General features: G+C 41.9%; 1 protein-coding gene across 2 annotated transcripts in view; it reads right to left on the reverse strand.

The window, feature by feature from the left end:
* Window positions 1–17,989, reverse strand: part of PRKAG2 (protein kinase, AMP-activated, gamma 2 non-catalytic subunit) — a 235,339-nt gene that overhangs the window by 167,861 nt on the left and 49,489 nt on the right. Inside the window, exon 1 of one of the 2 annotated variants that reach the window (XM_014945026.1) lies at window positions 13,072–13,291. The exons of the other annotated variant lie outside the window; for it this stretch is intronic. Coding sequence (XP_014800512.1) covers window positions 13,072–13,152 — 81 coding nt within the window. The 5' untranslated portion in view covers window positions 13,153–13,291. Of the gene's footprint in view, window positions 1–13,071; window positions 13,292–17,989 lie in introns of those variants that run through there. 2 annotated transcript variants of the gene reach the window in all.

Consider the following 17,989-nt stretch of genomic DNA (forward strand, 5'->3'; position numbering starts at 1 on the left):
TGCAACCCATTTAAAATAGTTCAAAACATAAATAAATAGCAATTTCACGCAAATCTAATTTGAGATTAAATAGAACTTAATTAAAAATTAGCACCATCCGGGAAGTCTGCAAGTCTTGCTTGCTTTCAGAATTCAGAGCAGCCACAGGTCTAATCACATCACATTGTGTAATCATACTAAATCCAAAATATGCTCAAAAATGTGTATAACTCAGGCATAATCCTTACAAGTGTTTGAAAATATTCTGGTTACATAACGAACAACAAAAATAAGGAACAAAATATTGAATTACTGGAACTGAAGCACATGGGAGTAATTCATGCCAAGTTGGAAAGGGAAAAAAAAAAGCATCAGTAGCCAGGCTTGGCCAAGCTGGCCCCACATCATTAGGCCACAAACCAAAGTATTCATGACAAATTAGTATGCTCCCGGCTCTATCTATGCACATTCAATGGGAATCACCTACAAAGGCCCAAACTACAAAGCACCAACCCAACTACACGTCACCCTCTTTGCCATGCTTTGACATCTGTGTTTCACATCACCTCCATTTGCAAACAAAAATGTAAGCAAACATCTCAAAACCAAACGAAGAGGCAATTTGTTTGGTTTAGATTTTCACTATTATCTAGATTTGATGGAGGCTGAACCAGGCACCACAGGACCTTAAAGAAAAGCTGCTGTATTAATTTGCTTATTCTTATAATTAGTTAAGATCAAAATTACCTACTCCATATAACAATTATTCATCCATAAATGGCATTTATAAACAGTGTCAATAAGTGGATTATCATTTATTAGAATTATTATTATTATTCCTACTTTGTATGTTACTGCAGGACTTCAGTGAAGAACATTTGTGAAGAAGTTTAAGAGACCAATGGAAAATCACACAAAAACATATCCCCTCATGTTTACTTTAATTTAGCCAAAGGATTTACCAACATTTTCCTCTACCATCTTTGGCAGTGCAGGAGCTGGAATCTGATGTGTGCTAAGTCATTTTCCATGGAATAAATCAAGGAAATAACCTCTTTTGAGCTCCACATATTAGCATCTTTATATTACTGCTTGTTGTAATCCACGGGAAGAAAACCTGCTGTTTAGGGAGGCTGCAGATTTGATGGAAGAAACTGGGTGTAAGGAGACACTTATCTAGTAACCAGGGTTGAAAAAATTGTCCAGAAAATCTGGAACACCTAAAAATGAAACCATAACTTCTTTTTTTGAGCAGAAACCTTCAAAAATAGGAGGGGGGAAGTAGATAAAACTATTTTTCTAGGAGCTAAATTTCAGTTCCCAGTTACAATTTCAAGCTTAAAAACATGTTTATATTAAATTCTAAAGTCTAAAAGTATCATGAAACCCAGTTGATGACTCTATTCTAATTTGAGGGATAACTCTGAGATACCATGGAGGTATGCTAACTTCATCTATCTTTACATTCAGTACAGGAGATCTCCACTTGTAAGCAGAAATAACTGGACAGCACGAGACCTTTCTTTGTTAATACAGTGCTGGAAAGCATTTCGAACAGGATAATAATTATACTTTTAGTTCTGTGACAAAGTCTGTAATTGAAGCTGCTACCTAACAATTTTTTCATCTTCCACTTCTTCATGGGATTCTATACGTGAGGGCATCCATTTACAGAAAGAAAAAAACACATATATCAAATACCAGGCTGTAAATACTGCTCTCTCGATTCCAACCTGTTGGTTAAGCAAGGAAATACTTTCTCTTTGCATTTACCTCTACAGAATACAGACTAGATATCTATTTTTCTCTTGTGTTCCTCTTCATCCAGAAGCACGTGACAATGTAGTTGATGATACAGTAACTGTTTAAGAAAACAAAACAAAACTGCTCCAAAAGTATTGCAAAACACCACAGTGCTCTTGACAGGCCAACGGTGCAGCCCTAACCCTTATCCCATCTCTGACTGCTCTGATCTCATGCCAACAGACACACATTGAAGGCTCGCTCTGCCGTTACGCTGGGACTGAAACCGTTCTTAGATGGTTGTCTTGCTCTCCAGCTCTGCTTTGCTGCGCTTGGAATAACTGCCCTGGAAAATCACATGGCTCTGGAGAGACATTTAAAAAACTTCTGCAAAAGGTGTGCAGTGACATCTCGGTACGAGCAAGAGTCCTGCTCATTTGAGACTGCACAGCCCTGGCTGAAGAACAAACAGCAGCACTCCCTGTATCCCTCAGTCCTGCACTACATCCCTGGACAGACAACTTCTGTAGAGACCACCTTCGCTGTAAGGAAGAAAGGCCACCAGAGACTGCAGCTCCTAGTGCTGCTGACCTGGAATTAAGAGTATGCAAAGTCTGTTTTGTAAAATTTTGGCAGCTTCCCTGCTGTGCTCCTCTTCCTCAGTCAGCCCTTCACATCGCTCAGTGCCATCTGACAGCCAGACATCACCCCTGTCATCCCCAATTAGAAAAAATGACCTCTTGAGCAGTTTAGATTTACTTCGCAGCCACAAAGCCGCTTCGGATTTATTTTGTTTTCAATTCACTTTTATTTACAAGAGGTTGTCATGGCAGCTCCCGTTATATTCGCTGAAGAATATGGCCCCAGGGATATCAAAGCTTTTTCCGGAGGACAGCAGAGCTGTGACACAGCAGAGCCACAGCTCGGGGCTCCTGCTACCAGCCAGGCTCCCCCCTGGGGAGGGCAATCTCCCACAACATCCACCCGACAGGCAGTTTTCCAGGACTTTTCTTATTGATAGCACAGGGGGTTAACACATCCGAAGAAACAACTAAGCTGACTTCATTGTTTTCACCAGGCTTGTCTGCTGCTTTAGTTTTTGCAGAGCACGCGTCAGGAGAATTCTGCCTGCAAGCACACTTACCTTCTCTACCACTTCCTTCCCTGTTTCCTCTGGGGGAAAAACAGATACCTGGAAGGTCACAGATTCTTCACACTCATTTCTCTTCCAAAGGTGAGACTAACTCTAAGGTGATTCTTGTCAGGGTTACATCTAGCGGGTGATCCTTCCTAATGCCATCTCTTTCCCCTTTGACAGCCCTTATATCAGAATAGTTGGGATTATGTGAAAAGAAGGAAGAATAAAATTTTTGTTCTTTGAAATTTTGGGAGAACAAAGAACCTTTTCTCAGAGCTGTTTTGGAGAACAGGAAAGAAAACCACACTTCAGGATACAGAAAGCAAATATATTGGCTGGCATAACATCACCAAATAGCAAAAGGAGCAAGATCTGGTTAGCCAAGCCATTTTTCACCTTTTCCAGCCAGTTTCACTGTTCCTTTCCTTACTAGGGATGATTCCTGCCAAAAAGACTTGCCCAGACACGCTGGTCTGGATGCTGCTGTAGTTGGAGACCTTGGTGTCAGAAGAGGGCTTCCAGCAATTCTGCTGTGGAGGCTGCAAGCTTAAATAACAGACCACTAAAGCCTTGAATCCAGTAAACAACACAGAACAAAAAGGATTCTTTTTTTATTTTCGTTTTGTTTCAAGGCTACTTTGGCAGCCAGGCTAGTAAAGCTTCTCTGCAATGGCTGAAGCCAAGGAGCCAACAAGGCATTCTTGGGGCATGCTGTGATTGACAGGTCAGAAATCGATTTCCAAGATATTTTGGGTGAAAGCAGGACCTTTTTATGGCCCCACTCAACAGCGGTCCAAAATGTCAGGGCTGGGTATCAAAAGAATATTTCACAAACAGCTCCCTGCTGCTATCCTTTGCAACTGTCCCTTCACATGCAAGACGTGGCCATGAACAACACGATTGGGTGAAGTCCTGTGACCATGGTGGTGGGTTCATGACCCATGAACATGGTCACGGAATCACAAAATGGTAGGGATTGGAAGAGATCTTCTGAGATCATGCAGTCCAATCCCCCCGCCAAAGCAGAGTCACCTAGAGCAGGTTGGACAGGAACACATTCAGGTGCATTTTGAGTATCTCCAGAAAGGAGACTCACACACCCCCTCTGGGCAGCCTGTTTTAGTGCTCTGGCACTCTCAGAATAAAGAAGTTTTTCCTCATCTTCAGATGGAATTTCCTGTGTTCCAGTTTGTGCCTGTTGCTTCTTGTCCTGTGACTGGGCACCATTGAAAAGAGTTTGGCCCCATCCTCTCAAGACCGACCCTTTAGATATTGATAAGCATTGATGAGATCCCCTCTCAGTCTTCTCTTCTTCAGGCTAAACAGACCCAGGTGTCTCAGCCTTTCATCTTAAGAGAGGTGCTCCAGTTCCCTGATCTTCTTTGTAGCTTCCACTGGACTCTCTCCAGTAGTTCCCTGTCGTTCTTGAACTAGGGAACCCGGAACTGGACAGAGTACTCCAGATGTGGCCAACTCTTTGGCAGTGTTTTCAAGGTGACTCAGGTTCCTCAGCTATAGCCAATTTCAGAGACCTAGCGTAGGTAGCATCACGCAGTCCTGACTACTGATGGTGTCACCTATGAGACAGTATTTTTCTGCTTCACTAAGTTCTATATATGTGCTAGGATTGCACCAAATTTAAGAATGTGAAATGCCTGCCAGACATTACGGTTTCTTTTTACAACGTTAACTCAAGCAGGAGGTGACACTTTCCTAAGACAGTTTTTCAATATGGGGAGACAGCTCCTTTAATAAAATAAACAAAGAAAACAAGATACAGAGAAATTAAGCTGAGCCCTGACAACAGCCCTGAGCTCAAAAAATTGCTACAAGCTGCACTCCTCAGCATCACACCTTAACAGGGCTCTCGGAGTCTCCTTCTCTAACATTACCGAGCTTTGAGTACTTCAAGTATCCTACCAAGGACAAAGAAAGTCGGGATTTTTTATTAACATTAGCTGTGAACAGCTTCTTTCATCTCAGTCTGCACACCGGTGGGTTTTTTTTAAGATCAACCTTGGATTTGTACCTATTACAGGCCTATGTAAAACTCTGACTAGCAAATACGCTACGCATGCTGACAGCCTGCGAGGAGAATCCAAAGTTTGAGCTCTGTGGAATAGAGGGCACAGCTTGGTATTGAATAGAAATATATATATATTTTTTTTTTTGGACAACAATCCTATCTAGAAGCCTTTGAGGATTTATATCAAATCACTCAATTATTGCACAAGGAAAGATTCAAAGCTGACATACACAGGATTTTCAGTCCTTTTGTTTTTGTTGCTTTGATATACGAGTCATCGTATAGTATAATAAAGCTTGCTACATTGCTTTATTCCTTTCGGAGTCGGTTGCTCATTGCTTTGCTTTCCTCCCTCCCCCATGCCATGCAGACTGCAGCATGTGTTTTGGAGGCAGATATCTAAGTCGTACTGTGAGACTGAGGATGCTGGTGACTAAGTCTCGGTATGACTCAATGGGAGTGGGCAGTAACAGATGTACAAAGCTGGTTAGGTTTGTGCAAGCCAGCTTTCTACTTCACAAGGCTATTCCAATTTATTTGTTTGCTATTACTTTTAAGGCTGTTCCTATTCAAAAATAACAATTGAGTGGGTCTGGAGAGTATGAGAAGGTAGAAATCAGAGACAAAAGCTTAATTTTTTCTGCAGCATGAAGATGCCAGAGGCAGCATGGACCAGGAGTCACCCGAGTGACCATGCAGGACCAGCTGTGTGCACTTCGATGTCAAGGTGGATACAGCATCAGATTTGAAATAACAGGGTAAATCACCTAAATTATTTGCCTGGAAGAAATGGGAAATATTCGGTCCCACAAGGCATAATATAAAAAGTTAGGGAGTTATGGCTGGCTGAAATCTAACCCAGATCTCAGTATGTAAAAATCACCATCCATCTGGTGATTATTCAATGTCCTTTATCCAAAAAATCACATGCAAAATCTTTGCATAAGAAAATCACCCTACATGTAATTTAAATGCATTTTTTTCAGCTGCAACAATTAACAAGCAAAGTACTAAAGAGCTTCTGAAGCCACTTCTCTGTTCTCAGCCTTGTGTCACCTGGCTTGGATTGGCACCACTTGGCCAGATAGAGCTGCTAAAACTGAGAATTTCAAGGGGACGGGGATAAAGAGATCCATGAAACCAATAAGTCCTTGATATTTCCCTGGAAACAGTTATCTTACAAGCTGTTCTTCCCAAGTTATCCTGATCATGGGATACTGTCAGCCTGCAGCACACCCTTCTTCATTTCTAAACCTCCTGACTGATCCTGATAGGCATTCATCTCCAGCAGTGGACAGCAAAGTCACCTTTTTTCTTCTGAGGCTGTAGACAAGGTTCATCAACAAAAACTGCCAAAAGACTGTGGATTGTTTTTTTGTTTTGTTCTCAATCTCAGACTTAAATCATTAGAACACATTCCCATGCTGTTCATGGAAAAAAAATGACATTTTCTTTCAAGTCTCCTGCTCTTCTGCCAGGGAACACCACCGTATCTTCTTGGTGATTCAGCCTTTGCAGATGAGCTGAGCAGAGACAGCCTGGGGTGGGATGCAACCAGTTCTGCCTGGAGCCCCATCATGTTTATAATGTCCAGAGAGCTCAGGGCTGTACAGAAGTGCTGTGATGAAGGGTACTGCTCTCCACCTCCCCAGTAAATCCCAGACCATCATTAAGGGCTCTGACAAAGCCTGAAAACGATCCCCATGCACACAACAGCCTGGTTTGTCAGCTCCTTCACGCCACGAACCGCACAGCGCAGTGACTGGCAGCATGTTTATTCCAACGGCAGATGGACAACCCAGCAAACGTGTAAATAATAAAATGTCATTGGGAAAAAAAAGAGAGAAAGTGAGAGAACAGCAGAGAAAGCAACTCAGGGAGGAAAACAAAATTCTCAGTATTCCCTGTGACACCACAATCTACACACAAACTCATCTTTAAGTGCTATTCCTGGGTGCTCAGCCAAAGACAACCTTTCTCTGATGAGACATTTCCTTCAAGAAGCATCCAAAATGAAGAGACACAAGGTGAAAGCAGAAGATAACATACCTCAAACCTGGAAAATGTGGTCAGATGAGTGATGAGGGAATTAAGAAACAACCGAGAGACACGACTATAGGGAAGGACTACAGGAGGCTCAAAAAGTTACCCTTCAGATGGCACGTAGCCGGTGCCAACAGAATTGCTGTCCAGTAATTATAAGGTTGTCTTACATAAACGGGAAACAGAATCCCAATGTATCTACAGAGAAAAGCAAGCATTTGCTATAAAGCATAACTTCAGCCACAGTGAAATAGCAGAACTGCAGGAAACAAAAGATGATTTGGCCATAATGTAATGAAAACCCTAGAGACGCTGCAGCATGGGGCAATCTGAAGGGGATTCAAAGCAAGGATCATCATGAGGCTTTCTAAATCATCTCTACACTTCAGCTACTTTAAAAGTCACTGTGTTTTGCATTTTTCATCTTTTTCCCCACTCTCTATAGGCCAAATGTCTTCAAAAACCATTTCCTCAAGGAAGAGTGAAACAGAACAAAATCAGAACTGAAAACCTCCAGCTGATGTCCTCATCTGAGAAGGACTTGCAGGGTTGCAGGGTTCTCTCTTGCATATATATGACTAAAAAAGGTGACATTGACACCAAGCAGAAAACCTCTGCCTTAAATACTTGAACTGCAACTATTTTTTTCCAGTTCACTGCATTTAGGAAGACAGTTGCCTGTTGCCACGTCTTTACATTCTTGTCAGTTAATAACCGTGAATAATCCTAACAATTAGAAGAAAGCTTATAACTGGAAAGCCAGGCAAGTGAGGGACTTCCTCTGGTCAACTAGTCTCTCAACTAAAAAAGAAAGAAAAAAAAAAAAAAGGTAGAAGCAACGAGGAAATTAAGCAAGGAAAGGAAGAGCAGGATGGCTCTGTGCTTGGTGTGTTGAAGACCTGAATGGGAGGTCAAAGGGGACAACACATGGAGCCCAGACAAGGGAATTTTGATATTTCCCTGCCGCATTTTCCTACGTCACTCTGCAGGTGCAGAGAACATTTTCATGTCTACAAAATTTAGTTGCTTTTCTTACAGTTTTAGCACCACATGTAAAAAGAGACCAATATATACAACATGCTTTATTTCACAGGCTGAACTGCTTTTTTTTTCTTTTCCCAAAAGAATGAGTGTCTTTATTCTTCACCTTCTGAACTCCTTATTTAAAGGTATATTTTGCTGAAGGTGGCAACATAAAAAACCCTCAAGGACAGAAGAAAGCTCAATTTTTCAGAGATAATCACATTCATAGTACAGTACTCTGCCCTAAATCCACGTGTGTGTCCTTCAGGCCCCACCCTTGACTTTGAGCTGAGATTTGGTACCATTATTATTTTTTCCAGTTAATGGTGCCATGCAATACTAATAAATTACATATTACATCTTTCACCCTGTGGGAATCCAAACTGCTTTACAAACTGCATATCCAGTCCAAAATAGATTCAGGGATGGACTTAAGTGATGAGACTTTCATTGCCTCTTCTGACTTTCTGGTTTCCCTCTGGGAAGGCATCAAGGCATCTGTCACCTAACCTCAGCCATCAGAAACACTTTTTGTCCAGCCTAGAGAGTTGGGAAAAGCCAACATTGCCAAAGGCATTGCGCTTCCATCCCCCTTGTTCAGGAGAGGCTAGACAACTTGCTTAAACTTTGCATGATCCAAGACAGGATGAATGAACCCTGCCTCTTGCCTCCTTCCTCTCACTCTTTACTGCCTCTAAAGAGAGTAAAATCACTTTTTTTTTTCCCCTTTTCCCCCCTCTATTTAGAAGGCAAGCTGTCCAGACAAGGGATCTTACTACGGGCATGTCCACACAGCAATGGCAAGCGTGGTTTACACCAGCTCGCTTTCACCCAGCTCTGCACAGCACTGATAAAAAAGTGTAGCCATGACAACCCGCGGGGTAGCGTAGGCTGCAAAATCCCCGCGGGAGGCTGAGTAAATACTCCAGCAATTTAGCTCACTTCGAGCTCCTCGCTCCCGCCGTTGTACGGCTGTCAGGACTCAGCCGGGCTAATTTAAGCCCAGCTTCAATCACGTCTTTACTTGGAGTCTAGACACCCTATAAGCATCCATACAAAGGGTAGCACAATGAGGTCCTAATCTCTGTTGGCATTTCTAAGTGTTGCTAAAATGTACATTTTCTTTAGATGGCTTTGGCTGCTGTGTAGAAAACACGGTTAACTCTTTGACGGGGTGAGCGCCCATGGGACTGAAAATGAAGGAGCCACTGTGTCCAATTGAAACAACTAGAATTTAAATATGAAGAAAACAGGACAGCTATAGAACCTCTGAGAAAAGCACGTTTGTTAATAGAATTGGCATGATCTAAGAGAAAAGTCCAAGGGATAGTACATCCGGCACTTCCAGGCCTCCTCACACCAAGCCCTGACCACTCGTTAACGTTCTCTCAAGGAATGTGTTTCAAAAAGCATCACAGCTCTTCCTGGAAAAAGGTGTTACAAGACACCAATGACCATCTCTGGAGAAAGATAGATAAAATGTTTACCCATCTGGAAAATCTTATGAACAATGAGACAAATGGAAGAACACAACAAAGGGATTACTCACTCCCACTTGAAATAGCCATCACTGAAAATAAGTTTTCGCAGTGAGTCCGGTTTGGAAATAATTCTCATATGGGAAGGGAAGGACAGAAATAACACACACTGAGTTTTTTTCTAATTACTGTCCATGCAACGCTAAAATTTTAAGGCAGATATTTCCCCAAATAAACTGCAGGCTTCTTTCAAGGGCTATGGCTTTCATTGGTATCTACTATTTTTTTTCCAGCAATTGTTCTGAGTTTAGATCCAGTGTCAGGAAAAAAAAGGTGACAAATGAGCCATATTCACTTCTGGCTCCTTTAGTGAGAGTCTTCCAATTTTAATGACCTTATTCTTCATGTCCCTGTGTCAGCATCATGATTACAGTTGACCTATCTGAACATACTGCAGAGAAAGGACAAGCAAACACACTTACATTCAGGTAAACCCAACTGAAAACTTGAACTTGACATCTACATCCACACATTGCCAAGGGTGATTTCTGTCCCATGCAATGGTTCTGACACCCAGCAGACACTGAGGAGCCGAAACAGGCAAACCCCCATTTGATTTGGCTGGCACTTGGTGCGTCAAAATGTGGCGAGAAGGATTTGAGCCTGCTCAGAGAGTGTGGGAAACATTTCCAAATTAGCAGGACACCCTGGACACGGTGACAGATGGGCAGAGTAAGAGCCTGGCGCAGGAGAGGCCATTTTATTACTGGCTGTTGCTCCAAGCCATGTGGCAGACAGTCCAAACCCATTTGTCACAAAAAAATCAAGCTCACGCTGGAATCACCAAACCAAGGCACAGGGAGAGCCTCTGCCTGTGGCTCTCCCCAGTACGGACACCTGCCCTGCCAAGGAGTATGTGTCACCACAAACCTCCCACAAAAGAAACAAGCACCCAAGCAGGAAACAAAACTAAGCAAAAGACAACTAAACCAATTCTTTTTTCTCAAGGTGAACTAAATCCACAAGCAGGAAATCTTGATTCTGATTTTTTTTTAATTATTGCTTTGCTTTCTTTTTTTGCTTTCATAAAAAAATACTGATTTTTTTCCTCACTATGAAAAATTAAGTTCATGCAAGTAATATGGCCCTAAAAAAAAATTATAATATTTTTTAATTATTGCTTTGCTTTCTCTTTTTGCTTTCATAAAAAAATAGTGATTTTTCCTCACTATGAAAAATTAAGTCCATGCAAGTAATATGGCCCTAAAAAAAAATTGGTTATTCTTCTCTGATCATGAATGTTAATTTCCACCTATGTGTATTAAATAGCTGTACAACTATTAGTATGCATTTAAATCAAAGTTTTATTCACACTTATTTTGAACTCTGTTAGGAATAGATATTGGATGTAAAATTGCAATCAGGGACTAAAAGTCATTAAATATCTACTAGAAAAGTGTCTTTTACATCAGAGCAAGAGGATAAGGTTATCAAAACATGTATCAGTTCTAAAAGCAAAAGCATTAGCACCTACAGTGAGAAAAAGAAACAGACTGTCACTGGTGACTACATCCTCCCAGATGTAAACGTGCTAGAGCTCATTTCACAGGGCACAATTTTTTTTACATACATATAAAATGTGCTCTCATACAGGACAATATGTGTGCTAAATGTATATAATCATATGCCATGTGTATACAGACTTGGTAAAAAGCTCCTGTAGTTTTTTTTAACTGCCATTTCTTCTAAATTTAAGATGATTACATATTTCTTGGCACAGAATCAGCTCATCACTGGACCTAGTTGAGTGGCCAAACATGCTGAAATGACACAGGGATTTTCCTCTCCTGATGGAAAATCAGTGGCTGTTTGCTGCCTGAAGCAAACTCTGGCTACAGGTGATCACCACCAACTCTGTGGTTTGCCTTTAAAGGCACAATATCGTTTTTCACTCTCCTAATTTCTTCTTCATGACTGTAAAACATCCTAGCACAGATTGAAAGGGTGAGGTTTGGGGGGGTTGTTTTTTGGTGTCTATTTCAAACTGTGGCATTTTTCAAAATGGGGATGTTTTTATTCCACTCCCAGTAATAAAAATGTACTAAATTGAAGCGCAACAGAGTCCTCTTTTGCTGGGTTTCCTGCAGCCCCCCTTTGGATGGAGGGTTGGCCCCATGTCAGCATCCTCCAGCCCGATGTTCTCTCCTCCGACAGATGCTCCTGACCCCATGACTCCCAATTTCAGCAACTTCAGGTTTCTCTCACCTCCCAGGGCTGCTCAAGTCAGTGCAGCCTCTGCTTTCCAGCCTCCCTGAGACTCCTGACTCCTCAGCCCTTATGGGGGATATAAGTGAGGGTAAAATCTCTTCCCCAAAGGCAGACACCCCAATCTCTCCCGTGGCCTGTAACAGCAGCTAAAACATGCTGAACAACAAGCAAAACACCCAAGATGCTGACAAAATACCCTGTATCTTATACTAGAAGAAATGTCAGTTGCTATTCACCAAACTCCTCCCATCACCCCACTAAAGGAGCACCTTTAAACCCTTCAGGCTTCAGGTCTGAGCCCAGGAAAGAGCCAGCCTCATCGTTATCATTATCTCACAGGTCCATTAATTGCAGCACAAACTGCGTGTGCTCAGCATTAAGTCTGGTAGCAGAAAGGAAAAAATGCAAGAAAAATGCATGAAGCCTGAAATACGCCTCTTTATCCCGACAAATCTCATCATCAAATATCAAATTAAAATCAATAAGCAAAAGAGGAGTTACGAAAAACCTGCGGTTTGGGGGTGGCAATGACTAGCCACGGCAATTAGTTGCCCAGCACTTCGGGCTGCTCTGAGATGAGCAGTATGAGAAACCAGGCATTGCAGGATGCAGAGACCAGATGGTTTTAGTCTGAAATTAAATAAACACCCCCCAAAAGATAATCTCTCTTTCCAAAACAGTAAGGAAAAGTTATGCAAGGGGAAAAAAAAAAACTGAAGCCTGAAATACGCCTCTTTATCCCGACAAATCTCATCATCAAATATCAAATTAAAATCAATAAGCAAAAGAGGAGTTACGAAAAACCTGCGGTTTGGGGGTGGCAATGACTAGCCATGGCAATTAGTTGCCCAGCACTTCGGGCTGCTCTGAGATGAGCAGTATGAGAAACCAGGCATTGCAGGATGCAGAGACCAGATGGTTTTAGTCTGAAATTAAATAAACACCCCCCAAAAGATAATCTCTCTTTCCAAAACAGTAAGGAAAAGTTATGCAAGGGGAAAAAAAAAACCTCCAAGCTACATTCTTTAACTAGATAAAGAACATTTTGTTCAGCCTTGGAGTATCTATTGTAATTAAATGCTCTAAAAACAGGACAACAGCCTTGTGCCAGCCATGCATACAAAAGAGACAAAACACGATGAAAAAAAAAACCCCAAATACCCAAGAACCATGCAATTCTTACACAGCCTGAAGAATGCCTGCCTCTCGGCAGAGTCCTGCAGTGCACTCGGGCGTCCACCTAAATGAATGCAAAACCTATTCCCCCTGCTAAGATAAATACATTAAAAATATATATTAAAAAAAAAAATAGAAAAGAAAAAGAATGAAATCCAAAGAAAACCCACAGACAATCAAGCCCCGTTCTGACTTACAGCTCTGAAAAATCCTGCAGTCTGGCTGGAAACGTCCATTGAAGAACTGCATTCACAGCTTTTCCCTAAAGGCAAGCGCATTTAAACATCTCGGGCTGTGCTACTGAAGCCGATGCTGCAACAGATGGGGACCGGGGCTGGGTGTGTTCCTCCTTCCCATCGCGGCGCTGCGAGGGGATGGCAGGAGCGGTAGGTAACGCGGGAGAAGGCAGGCGACGGGTTTCTCCCTCGCCGCAGGCTCCCTGCCAAAAAAATGCTTTAGGCATGGCCAGATCCGATCCCCCGACTGCAGCAACCTGCCGCGCACACCCCGGCGGGGAACGGCGGCACCGGGGGGACGGTACGGGCAGGGAATTCAACGTTGCGGGTACCCCGGGGAAGTTGGGGAGTTGGAATCAACCACAGACGTTTTTAATGTGATCGGATGGGAAAAAAAAGATCCTGTTTTCAACGGCAGAAGTTTCAGGTCACGGAGGCTGCGTCTGCATCAGCATCAAGCACTTGGGGGAAGGCAGCGTGGAGCAGCAGAGATGCATTTTCAGCTGCTGGAGTATCTGCTGCACCACAACAGCCCCGTTACCCTCTTAACCACGAGTCCGCTTTCTTTCTGCACAAAAGTCACATTATTTCTCTGGGTTTAAGTTTTCCCATCTGCAGCATGAAGAGAAAGACTTAATTGACTTTGTAATTTATTATAAAGACCTCGCTGGGAAAACACAGTGTCCGAGCGCAAAGTGTAACGTCCCCATTAAAAATAAAGATAATAATCCGGCATTGGAATAGGCTGCCCAGGGAGGTGATTGTCACCTTCCTTGGATGTGTTTGAGTCATTTAGATGTGGTGTTGGGGAATATGGTCTAGGGAGAACTTTGTAGGGTAGGGTAGATGGTTGGACTCGATGATCCCAAGGGTCTCTTCCAACCTGAATGATTCTATGATTCTATAACAGAAATTTTGAAAGGGTATCATTCTATGATTCTATGATTCTATAACAGAAATTTTGAAAGGGTATCATTCTATGATTCTATGATTCTATAACAGAAATTTTGAAAGGGTATCATAGAATCATAGAATCATTCAGGTTGGAAGAGACCCTTGGGATCATCGAGTCCAACCATCTACCCTATCCTACAAAATTCTCCCCTAGACCATATTCCCCAACACCACATCTAAACATCCCTTAAACACATCAAGGCATGGTGACTCACCCACCTCCCTGGGCAGACTATTCCAATGCCTGACTACTCTTTCTGTGAAAAACTCTTTCCTAATGTTCAGTTTAAACCTACCCTGTTGTAGCTTGAAGCCATTCCCTCTTGTTCTATCACTAATTACCTGGGAGAAGAGACCAGCACCATCATGTGAACAAGTGCCAGCGGAGCAATGCAAACTCTCCCTGTAGGAGCTGAGGGACAGTGAGGATGAGTTTTCTTCTTCATCAAGAATTTGATGAATATTTGAAAAATTCCTCTTTATAATCACAGCCAACTTTGATTATTCTATCAAACAATCTCACAGTGTCCTTTACTGGCAAAGAAATAACTCGCCAGACCATGGGGCCATATCCTTGGCCAAGATGCTCTCGAGGGCTGCCACAGATGAGGTCATCTCTGATAGAACAAAGCTAACATGAAGGCAGAAAGATCACCTCAACAGCTTCCAGTATTTTAAACAAAAGGCATCAAAATACTCGTGCAACAAACTGACACCTCTCTGGAGAAACAGGTGGCGAGATCCCGAGCCATGAATCATTGCCAGCCCTTTCTTGGCCATTTGGAAATAACATTTGTCATGATGTATTGAAATACTCTTCAACATGGAGGTTTTGCTTTAATTAATGGCTACTGGTCCATAAATCATTACAGTGAGGTGGGGTTGGCTTATGCATCACTATCTATTTATCCTATTCATTGCAGGACCCTGCGCCCTTTGCAGCTCAGTGCAACCAACACTGCCCTTAAATCTGTCTAAATGAAATGATAAATATCACTGAAGTCAGGCAGCACATTTTCTTCAGCAGCAACAAGGGTGAGGTTCAGCTGATGCCCCTTGTGTGCCAGGCAGAGAGCATGTCCCTGGAAATGGCCACTGCCCTCCCTTCCCTCGGTGTACTCAGTGCATCTGACAAAACCAGTCCCTTCGGTGCAAAAAAGCTGAAAATGGTACAGCTCTTCACTCACAAATGGCAGCTATTACTTGAACCATTTTAAGACAAGCTCAGTGGCAACCCTTTTTAACACAGAAATGAACAAATATTTAGAGCTTAGAAGGTTATTCCCCAGATAAATGAATATTTTATACATGCAGAATATACAAATAGTTTAGGAAAATAAACAAGCTTCCTCTTAAATTCTGCTTCAGGGGTACCAGAGAAACCAGTCAACCAGCTGGAGCAAGGAAAACATATTTGTGTGTCTCCTACTTGAGCTGCAGGAGAAAGGAAGGCACCTCTTGCTGACATAGAGCGGGCAAAAGGTAAGACTGGACTCATCTTGGAATAAAAGAGGTTCTCCTACAAGCCAGACTAAAATGCAAGGTTCAGCTCAAATGCTTTCCTGTATAGCTAACTGAAAAGGATTATTCTGATTAGAGATCAGATCAAATAAAAGGGGTATTAACAGCCAGGAAAATGTCCCATATCCCTAAATCATCCCTTTCAAATTACTCACAGGGTTCCGTTTGATGTAGCCAATTTCAAGAATCACCCAGATCTATTAAGGTGTCTTTTTTAAATTAATCTTCAAGACTGGTTCTTGTCTCAAAGTCTGATTTGGCACAAATTCTACCTGGAAAACATGCCTTTTCCTCCCCCACCTTTGGATAAGGAGCATGAAGCAGGAGAAACAGATTGCACAACTACATCTCAGATAAGCAGAACAGTTAATGGTTTAGATACCGTTTCATAAATATTTGCTGAACTAGTATTTGGATTCTGTCCAGTTTCTGACATCCATGAAAAACATCATTGAATAATTTGCCATTTTCTTTCACCCTTCTGGGATGAAAAATAGGCAGAGAGGTTTTATTGTTATCATTTCTCACCATTATTTACTGACTACTCACATTTAGGTTGATGTGTCCTGCCAAAGAAGCCCAACCTATTCTCAAATCTACAGTCCTGAGGTGTCCAAATCCCATTGATGTAAATATTTATGTATTCTTTATTAATTAATTAAAACCTCTCTTATGACTGAAATATTCCCAGACCAAATACCTGTGCTCATACGCAGCTGGCTAGGCAGCTAGGGAAGATCTGAGATAAAACCAAACTAATTTCTGAATAAATACCTTGTTTCAAATTGGGATTTCAAGTGCCTGTGCTCTATCGGAGACGCAGAGGCTCTGGACTGAAATGCAGCAGCCTCAGGGACAAAAAGCAGCAGTGAGTTAGTGCTCAACACGTTGCACAAGATGGTGCGATGTGAATTCACCCAAATAAAGTTAATAAATTATATTTTCAACTGTAGATTATTGACAAGTTCTAGAAGTCTGTATGGAAAAGGATCCAAAATTCTAGCAGTTTCCTTATGTATCAAGGACATTTTATACACCTCCAGAAAATGCCTTATTATAAGCAGCTTTCCATGCAAATAGCTATTTCACATTTCTTATCTTTTTTTTTTTTCCAATTCTTAAGTATTTGCATTTCAAACTCAGCAGCCATTATTCATTTTATAAATACGTATCTTTTAAAAAGATTTCATTTTGGAGCACTTCTAGATTACTCACATATTTGAACTGACCGTATGATTTTCACTCTTTACCAGTCAGTAAAGGGAGAAAAATCACCAAAACCCACTTGTGCTTTTGACAGTGAATCACTCACTCACTTATGGTCCAAAGACCAAACTATGAGGAAAACAGAATCATAACTATCACATTTTCACCAGTGTACAGCTACAAAATTACTTGCCCAACTGAAACAGAGTCAGTGTTGTACCAGCTGTACCTTGTTTTTCCATTTGAAGAGTTTAAAGATTCTGGTTTGCAAAAAATCAGAGCCAGACCCTCAATCAGCTTCAGATTTGCTTGCAGAAAATTCCTGCACCATTCCCTCGAGCTGTTCCAAAACACCAACTCTATTTCATCTTTTTTGGTCCAAGTACAAGCCTAAAGTATCATAAATTTCAAATTGGCAGAACAGCAACCTTCCACAATTTCCCAGAGGAGACTGAAAATGCCTGGCTATTGGTTAGTGTTATTTATATTCTATAATTTTCCACAAAAATCTGGTGGTTGTGTAAGTACTACATAAAATTAGATGAGTTCACGGGGTCTGTTTCCATTATGATTTCTTTGTTCTCACTAAGCAAGCAGTGGCATGAAATCAATGCAGCTACTCTCTGTGAAGGTACCACTTAGAAACAAGGCAGCATTTAGCGATTACAGAAGCACACAGTGAGGCAGAGCTCTGTGTGACAGGGCAGAGCTTTCGTTCAGTGGGTAATTAAAACAGATTTTTCATATTTCGATGAGGATTGCAGTCATCATATTCACGGTTGCCCTATTCCCAGTCCTAGGGAGCACAGGGAGCAGCATCCAAAAGCGACACACAATACAGATGTGCGCTACAGCCGCCTGCAGCCAAGAAGACAACACACTTGGGGGATGCTCGGGTGAGAGAAGTGACTCGTTGAAAGGCAGGAAAAGTGACAGCAGTAATTGGAAGACCAGCAGAGCCCAAGAGAAAGATGAAATGGGGAGAGAAAATTCCTGAACTGCACCACAAACTGCACCAGCTCTTAGTAGGACACCTAGGACACCTGAAAGAGTCTCTCAAGAGTTGATGTTTGGCAAAGGACAGCTGTTATCTGTAAGGACTGGAAAAGGGAGCACAAGACAAAAAAGCATTAAGCCCCAAGAATAAGAATTAAGGATGTCCTGAAAGACAGGAGACAGGTCTTACCCTGCTTCTAGT

The sequence above is a fragment of the Calidris pugnax genome, unplaced genomic scaffold (genome assembly GCF_001431845.1).
Source record: "Calidris pugnax isolate Ruff unplaced genomic scaffold, ASM143184v1 scaffold54, whole genome shotgun sequence".
NCBI classification, from domain to species: Eukaryota; Metazoa; Chordata; class Aves; order Charadriiformes; family Scolopacidae; genus Calidris; species Calidris pugnax.